The following is a 9,194-nucleotide window of genomic DNA, read 5'->3' on the forward strand; positions in this document are numbered from 1 at the left end:
AAAATATTTTTACTTTTGTTAAAAATTTGGTAGTTTTATAAAAATATTTCAAATTTTTTAACAAAATTTTCCTTTCTTTTAAGAAAATATTTATGTTTTTGTAATAATTTCCTAGTTTTTCCAAAAGTTCTAGATATTTTTCTGAAACTTTTTGTATTATTTATTAAAGGGTGAAATTTTTCTTGATAATATAAACTTTTCACCTGTGAAAATGCTCAATAAAGGCAAAATATATTTTAATAAAATAAATAACATTTTTATTCAAAGTTTCACCTCACCACTTCTGCGAGCATACATCACAGCTTTCTTAAAAAATTTGTTTTTACTATACAATTTTTTTATTTATATCTAAATTTGCTGGTAATTGAACATCGTTTAATGTTTTTCGAAATACATTTCTCCCCACTGGAGTTGATTTTCTATTTCGCAAAAAAAGTCATTTATAAGATTTACTATATTATTTCCAGGAACAGCTTTATGTTGAATTCCGAGTGCTTATCCTATTTATAGGTCTTGTAGAAATCGTCCAAATGCTTTCGCCTTAACGAGTGCACAATGTTTAAAATCTGGTGAATGTATAGTGCACGATGAAAAAGTTGGTATCAGTTCATCTACTTTAGGACAGCCAAAATCTTCCAAACTGTAAAACACTCTGCCGGTTAGAATTTCTAAAAATTTCCGTTTCTCGAGTCCTTTCACATAGATATGTGAATACATATCACACAAAAAAGTCAACATAGTATGAAATTTAATGTAGGGTAATTCTCCTTGGTTCCAATCTATTTGATGAATATTTCGGACTATCCAAGAATATTGCATTTTCTGTTGTGTTGGAAGTTCTTCAAACGGGAACGGTGGTTGGAATGTACACACTCCGGTAATGGGATTACCTTTTACGGCATGAAAAGCAAGTTCTTTGACAATGTATGTCCCTGATGAAAGTTGAAAACCTTCAAAATCAATGACTAAAGCTGAGAATCCTTTTCTGTTTCCTTCCTACAATAAAAGAAAAAAAAATTTGAGTCACCAAGAAAAATAATTAACAACACACAGTTATAATTGTTATGATAATGTTCATAACTCCTTTCGATGACTACGATTAAGAATTTATTTGCAAAGTAAAAGTCTTCACCTCCTGAGTTCTGTCTAAAGTAAACCTTTTTGCAAAAACGAATATGAAACTTTCACTTTTAAGAAAATATTTTTACTTTTTGCTAAAAATTTGCTAGTTTTATAAAAATATTTCAAACTTTTTAACAAAATTTTCTATCTTTAAAGAAAAATATTTCTGCTTTTATAAAAAAACTTTCTCTTTTAAGAAAATATTTTTACTTTTTGTTAAAAATTTTCTACATTTTGAGAAAAATATTTATGTTTTTACAAAAAAATTTCTCTTTTAGGAAAATATTTTGGCTTTTTGCTAAAAAATTTCTAGTTTTATAAAAATATTTCAAATTTTTTAGCAAAATTTTTTATCTTTTAAGAAAAATATTTATGTTATTGAGGAAACTTTCTAATATTTCAGAAAATTCTATATATTTTTCTGAAACATTTTGTATTAATTAATAAAGGTTGTAATTTTTCTTGATAATATAAACTTTTTCACCTGTGAAAATGATCTATAAAGACAAAATATATTTTAATAAAATAAATAACATTTTATTCAAAGTTTCACCCAAGCACTTCTGCGAACATATACCACGGGTTTCTAAACAATTTTCGAAGAAATAATTTTATTCCCACGTTCTATAACAAGTATGAAGCACTATGTTATTATGACTAATTGATAAAACGTGGATAAGCCCCAAACGTCCCGGACAGACATTATCTTTGTAAAATTTTGTGAGAGAAATAGATAACATGTTCAAGTTCTGTAATCAGTATCATTTAAATATATACTTTCAAATAGAAAGGCTATAGTTAGTTTCAAATTAACTCCTAATTTGAAAATAAAGTAAGTTATTTGCATTATTATGATATTAAATTATAATAAAACGAATATGTTTTTAATATAAATGAATTTAAAGCGACAAAAATTCCCATATCATGTTTCTTAGATTTAAAATAATTCATTTGAAATTTTAAGGAAATTTAATATATAATTGATAATATAAATATGTCGTTATTCATTCTTTTTAACAAAATGCTCTAGTTTTTAGAAAATATTTTTATTACTGAGGGAGATTTTCTAATATTTCAGAAAATAATTTTATTTTTGTAAAAAATTTCTAGTTTTTCAAAAATAATTTTTATATTTTTTTAATAATTTTCTAGTTTTTATGAAACTTTTTTGTATTAATTATTAAAGGGTGTATTTTTTATTGAATAAGTTAATAATAGGTAATATTGAATAGGTAAATAATAAATATAGTCATTTATATCAACTGTATTTATGTTAAAAAATAAGTAAAATTAAGAGTTATTAATATAGTCTCTTTCTAACGTTTTAAGTATAGGTGACACCATTAGAATTCATATAGTATTTTTTAAATTATTAAAATTTATTTTATTAAAACCTTAAGTTTTCCTCTGATCTCTGTACATTCACAGGATACTGGTTAACGAAACCGATCCCACTATTTGTCGTCGGACTAAGAGTAGAAGTTTTTCGTAGTTTTCCTCCTCCTCATATAACATGGGTACACGCAAAGTCCACTTCGAAGACATGTATTGTCTCAAGATCTAGGAGTTCCATTGTCTTCTGGGTTCAAAAATGACAACATTGATGGCCGTAAATCCAAACGATAGGGATGAAAATACCTAATCGTATAAACTAATATTTATTGATTTAAAATTAATATACCTTAAATTCTAATACTTTTAATATTCACAGTAGACATACTTAATAAATTTTAACAAATAGAAAGTAAATTTAACAAATATTAACTTCATTTAGATTACGTAATGAAAAAAAAATAATATTTATTCCTAATTTGTAACCAAGAAGATGAGTAATTTTTATTATTAACAAAATAAAAATATTTAATTAAAATGTACAAAACAATTTACTTTCTCTTGGTTAATTAAAGATAGAGATTAACGCATCTCAGTAGTTTTATAAATAATACTATTTAACATTATCAATATACTATTTATCATCAATATAATAAAAATAACGTAGTTATAAAATTTTTAAAGTTAACTAAGTTTTGTCACATGTTCTGCCTAAAAACGAATTAGTGCTAGAAGTTAAAATAAAACAATTCTATTAACAATAAATTTAAAAGCATAGTAAATTACTAAGAAATCAATAGTACTTACTTCAGTTTCAGCATGTTTTCTCTTTAAATAACCGTCCATAACAACCTGGTGAATTGAAAAACTTTCAAAAACTTAATCGAGACACAACAGAAGAACAAGTGAAATACTAATATAAGAGGGGGGTAGGGGAAATTAAGTCACTCTATCCTTCTAGTTGCCAAATCATGAAAGTATAACTCTAACAACCAATCAGAAAAATGTTAAACTGTCACATGCTTAACTATTTACCAACGCAAGTGAAAGGAATTGAATTCAACACATACCTCATAGCCCAAGATCTAGCTTGTTATATGTTATCAGAATGACTCGCTCTGTAACCAGTAGTTGTGTTATCACACAAAACACGTCAAATCTTAACATGTGTATGGTCAGTACCGTTGCCATCCAGAGAAAGTTATAATAACATTAAGAGGTGCAGAAATAAATATTTAATAACTGTCAAAGGTTAAGTGAAAAATATATCGATGAAACTATAGGATGATATCGATATCAAATCCTTTTCATTTATACACGTGTTCAGAATACAAAAGTTTAACTTATTAACACGTATCTAACCAAGCATTCGTGGGTCAGTGGTTATGATATCCAACTACTGACCCACGAAGGCTTTTTGATGGCGTGAGTTCGATCCTCAGCCTTAATTATATTTAATAAATAATATTAAAACAGATTTAAATATTAAAATAGATTTAAAGTTATTTTATTTCTAAAATTCTCACATAGATGGCGCCACTAGAGTAAAAGTATGATATCATTTATGTGTTATGTAATAAGAGACGTAATAAACAATATCTCCCCAAATAACAAAGTTTCTTAGTGTTGCCATCCTTAAAAACTAATATTAAAAATAATAAGTGTTGTCACCCTCAAAAAACTAATAAATTAAATAATATTTAAAAAAACGAAACTGAATTAAAAACAGAAACCGAAACTAAAAATATATTAGGCTTAAGAAAAAAAGAAATAAGCTCCCCATGACGCTGCAGACGAAGTTTCAGGCGGGCAGAAATAAGCAACTTCCGGTTGTAGGCGGGCAGAAATAATCACCCCCTTGACTTTCCGTGATGACGTCAGGAATAGGGACCCCCCGCTGTACGCTGTAGCGCTGCCTATACTACTGCGATGCTTTGTCAAAAGTCATTCCTTTAAATAGTGATTCAACGCTTTTTTATGATTAAATAACTTGCTAAATTTTGACAAGGATTCAAGGCTTTCTTTTTAAAGGACGGTATTTTCAGTATTCCCCTGCACATTCATAACTTCATAAGTCAGTATGCTCATAAAATCATTTGAATACGTCGGATTGTCTTGAAAGTTTATATTGATTTTTAGTCAAATTAAAATTCGGCACTTTTAAATGCTACTAGGAAATAATTAAATTATGTAATATGTTTCTCAATCTTTTTATGGATTTTGGGCAACTTATAAATGCTGTCCATCCGGAAATGCTTTTTGACTAAAAAATCTTCATATAAATTTTTAAATTTTAGAAGTTTTATCCGTTAACAAATCTGTAAATATTAAAATAGATGGAAATCTGATCACTTGAAGGCTTTATATATAATATACAGTTAGAATTTGTTTGGAAAGAAATATTAAATAGAAATTTATTCACTATTGACTATTTTCATTTAATACAGTTGAACCGGGTGAACAGGTGTTTGAATTCCAGAATTGACTTCAGAATATTTCTTTTCCATCCACACATAAGGAGCTTCCAATGTTCTACACTCCCCAATTGATGACCCTGAGCTATTAGGATATGACATTCTCATTCAAGCATAGATAGCAGCATCACAGAGCTGATTAACACTAAAAAGTCTAGTATTTCCCATCTCATGGTCAGATATATTAATTAAGCCACACTCCACGGTTCGCTCAAAACACAACTCAACCACAACCTACTTTTAATATCCATTACCTAACAAAACAGCACAATACCCAATTAAATTTTAATTTTACTGTTTTAAAACCATGCTAGTAGTAAATGGTTAAAATACCGTATAGTTTTGTTTACTTGATATTTTACCCAAACCAGATGTAAACGGTTTCAAACCCATAAAGATAAAAAATGTTTGAAACTAACCATTTACGGTTAATTGGATGGACAGACTGCTGTCGTTTTTTTTACCGTGATTTAAAAATGAAAATCCTAACAGTGAAGATGTGGTAGAGCTTACTGTCCGAATTCAAATAACGTTACATGAGCTAACTCAAAGACTCAAGAATCGTCCAAAACACTGTAATCACACTCTTAAATTTGTCTAATTAGGAAAAATGCTTTCCGGTATTTAAAGAACGCGTTGACGTATCATTTACTTCCAAATATACTGATATATTCAAATTTATTCTTACATCTACCGACAATTTCGAGCATCACAATAGCTATTAATAGCATGATGTTTTATAACCTCGGTAAAATAATTGAGGATATTATATGTTAGCTTTTAGCGGTTTATAAGAAATTTCCTTTTAAAAATTTTATCCATATTTTTTTTTATTTATTAGTGATTATATACTAAGAAGCACTTCATTGAAAACTGAAAACTTTTGTAAATGAAAATAATTTATTTTAATATAATTGTTAAATTCAGGATAACAATAGTTGCTTCTTCGTTTTAAATTATGTTAGAAAAACTCTGAAAATCCTATATATTAAATTATTTCTGACTGAAATAATTTAATATATATGATTTCAATGAAGATATTTTTAAAAATCATTAACATTTTTATAGAATAAGTTTTTACAATACATGACGAATTCAATGAATTATTATTAAAATAATAATTAAGGGAAATTTACTAGTTATCATCTTCTTCTTCTTCTTCAGCATGACAGCCCCTTACAGGCCTTGGCTGCCTCAACCACACGTAGCCTCCAACGCCTCCTGTCCATGGCGACTTTTTTTCCCAGTTGTTTATCTTTAATACTTTTAGATCTTTAACAGTGTCATCCAGCCATCTAGTTGGAGGTCTTCCTCTAGCCCGAGATCCCGAAGGATTTTTAAAGGTGGTGATTCGGACTGTATTATTTTCTGGACCTCTCTAGATATGGTCACGCCATCTTAATCTATTGCTTCGGATGACCTGCACTTTCTGTGGCTGCCCATAGAGTCTATATAATTTAAAGTTGTATCTCATTCGCCAACAGCCTCTTTCCGGTACTGGGCCAGAAATATTTCTAAGGATTTTCCTTTCAAAAACACCAAGAGTACGCTGAATGTCTGAGTTTAGTGTCCATGTTTCACGTGCATAGAGCAATGCAGGTAGAATAAGAGTCTTATAAATTTTAATTTTAGTTTTTCGACTGATTAGTCTTGATCTTATTTGTTTTCTTAGTCCAAAGAAACATTTGTTTGCCACTTTAATTCTGTAGTCTACTTCTGTTTTGGTCATTGATCATTGCTCCAAGGTATTTGAATTCATTAACCTTTTCAAAGGTGTGTGGGGAGAGGAGTATTAGACCATGTCAACCGTCATCTATGAAAAGATACCCCCACATAGAGTCGAGTTAACATGTCTTATATACTAGTGAATTGTAGTTGTAATTTTGTAGTGGTAGATACGATGCAGAACTCCCCCACTAGAATTATATCTGTGATGGAATTCGATGAACGAATACCACTAGTTGATTCATTGCTGTTTTTTTGTGAGAAGCCGGGAGAGCTGTATTAAGATCACCGTATTTTTTAAGTGCTGAATGTGAGAGGTGTATTAACTTCACGGTCGTAGTCGCTCCTCTGTTGCCGTTAGCAGTCGAGTAATCACAAGTATGCAAGCCGACGTTGTGCGTGATCGAGATGAGACTGAGTAGCAACAGTGCGAGGAGGTGGATAATGCCACAGTCATAAGTAGCAAGTCAACTGTTCAATGTGGATCATCCATCGAAGTAGGCGTTACTGTCTAGGTAGGTGTGTTCATATCGAAGTGGGCGTTACTGCCTAGGTAGGCGTGTCACATCACGTCCGGATCACCAATGTGGGGAGAGGAGTATTAGACCATGTCAACCGTCATCTATGAAAAGGTACCCCGACATAGAGTCGAGTTAACATGTCTTATATACTAGTGAATTGTAGTTGTAATTTTGTAGTGGTAGATACGATACAGGTGTAACCATTTATGAATAAAGTATCATGATTTACAGTTGTGGCTAGAGATTCCATAAATTTAGTTGTACCTTCATTGATGGTAAGGCCCATATTTGTGGCAGAAGTTTCAAGAGCCAGAAAGGTCTTTTTCGTAGCATATGTTAATAATTGAACTGATCTATTCCAAAGGGTGCCTTTTCGGTCTAATCCACTATCTCTGATACATTTCAAGATTCTGGATTCAAGAGTAGACAGGCGAGGGAATCCCCTTGACGCAGGCCCCTCTCTGTTGAAAATGGTTCCGATAATTGATTTTGAATTTTAACCCTGCATCTTATATTACTCAGTGTAGCTCTAGTTAAGCTAATGAGTTTAGTAGGGATCCCAAATTCGGACATTTCTTCCAGTAGTTTATCTCTCTTTATGCTATCGTAAGCAGCTTTAAAGTCTATAAATAAATGAAAAGTTTTGATATTATATTCCTTAGTTTTTTTCTAAAATTTGTTTTAGGGTGTGAATTTAATCTATAATAGATCTTTGTGATCTAAAACAACATTGGTAGTCTCCAATTATTTTGTCGGTAAAAGGGAGAAGTCTTGCAGAAAGCAAGTTTGAGAATATTTTATATGCCCTATTGAGGAGTGTAAATATATTTCACCATCTCTCTGGTTTAGTAATGTATGCTCTGAAATAACTGCACATGACCACTGTAAGCATAATTGAAAGGATATGAAATATCATTAGTCAAAGTCTAGTTAATAAGTCTAATTTAGTTAAATTTAAGAAAATGAATAACAGTTCCTTAAAAATTTAGTAATTTATATATAATTACTTTGTAATTATAACTAATTTCAATGACAATAAGTGTCTTATATAAACACAGCTTTTTTGCCAAAAAAAATTTTTTTTTCATTTTTTATATTTAAAAATTAATCAATTAAATAGTGTATAACAACGTTGAATAAACTAAATATGTGTGGTAAATGCGTGAAATACATTATTCATGCAGTGTATGAATAATGTATTACCACACATCTTTAGTTTTAAAAATATGATCATTAGGTTATTAGTATAAATGTACTTTAAATTTGATCTAAAAAAAGAGCTTTTATAAAATGTAATGGTAGAAAAAGAGATAGTTTAGAGAAAAAAGTTTTACGAATAATAATCAGATTTATTATTTAAGAAATAAACTTGTTAATTTAAAAGAGAAATTAAAAAAGATTTATTTATATCCATATGCTTGGCACTAAATTATCCATAAAAGCATTCTGATGTTTTTGACAAACAACTTCTTTTTGAAGCATTAAATATTTATCTGTTTCATTCTCATTGAACTTTACTAAAAAATGGAAAAATATTTTGAAAGAAAAACATGAATTTCGTCAATACATGTTGAAATTATCAGTTACAGAATATTAATTTGAAAAGTAAAAACGAATTTTCTGGAGTTGCCTTAAAATTTGAAAACCAGCTTACTCCGATATACTGACTGATAAATATTAAATATAACTTTTTATTGCAACAAAATAGGAAAAAGAGCTTAAAAAACAAATTGCGTTGTTTGTCATGAAATTGTGTCTTGATAGATTATATTTTCTTTTCGAGTAAATCCTGAAATTTAATGCATCCCACAATATAGTTTAACGACTCATACAGTCTATTTCAAATGCTTGCTCTAGTTTGACGAAAATTATGTCTTACATATTTTTCTTCAAATAAATCCTGAAGTTCTACAATTTATCTCATGTTAAAATTTAATAATAAGTTTTAACTATGTTGAAGAGAACAGTTCTTAAACGTGTGGTCTGTCTTAAAAACTATTTCTGAATAGAAAAAAAAAAC

General features: G+C 29.2%; 1 protein-coding gene across 1 annotated transcript; it reads right to left on the reverse strand.

The window, feature by feature from the left end:
* Positions 1-253: 253 nt before the first annotated feature.
* On the reverse strand, positions 254-3,770 carry LOC147809630 (uncharacterized). Its single transcript, XM_087162823.1, has 2 exons — positions 3,262-3,770; positions 254-996 (listed from the first exon to the last, which is right to left on the reverse strand). The coding sequence occupies exons 1-2, from the start codon at positions 3,298-3,300 to the stop codon at positions 505-507; spliced, it is 531 nt and encodes a 176-aa protein (XP_087018949.1). The 5' UTR covers positions 3,301-3,770; the 3' UTR covers positions 254-504.
* Positions 3,771-9,194: the final 5,424 nt, after the last annotated feature.

Source organism: Parasteatoda tepidariorum, chromosome 5 (assembly GCF_982258835.1).
Source record: "Parasteatoda tepidariorum strain Cologne lab strain chromosome 5, Ptep-v5.0, whole genome shotgun sequence".
NCBI lineage: Eukaryota > Metazoa > Arthropoda > Arachnida > Araneae > Theridiidae > Parasteatoda > Parasteatoda tepidariorum.

Bases quoted from the DNA above. Each gene is read 5' to 3' on its own strand.
- LOC147809630 (XM_087162823.1), bottom strand. From the start codon at position 3,300: ATGGACGGTTATTTAAAGAGAAAACATGCTGAAACTGAA. The intron at 997-3,261 runs GTAAGTACTATT...CTTTTATTGTAG, and splicing joins GAAAACATGCTGAAACTGAA to GAAGGAAACAGAAAAGGATT.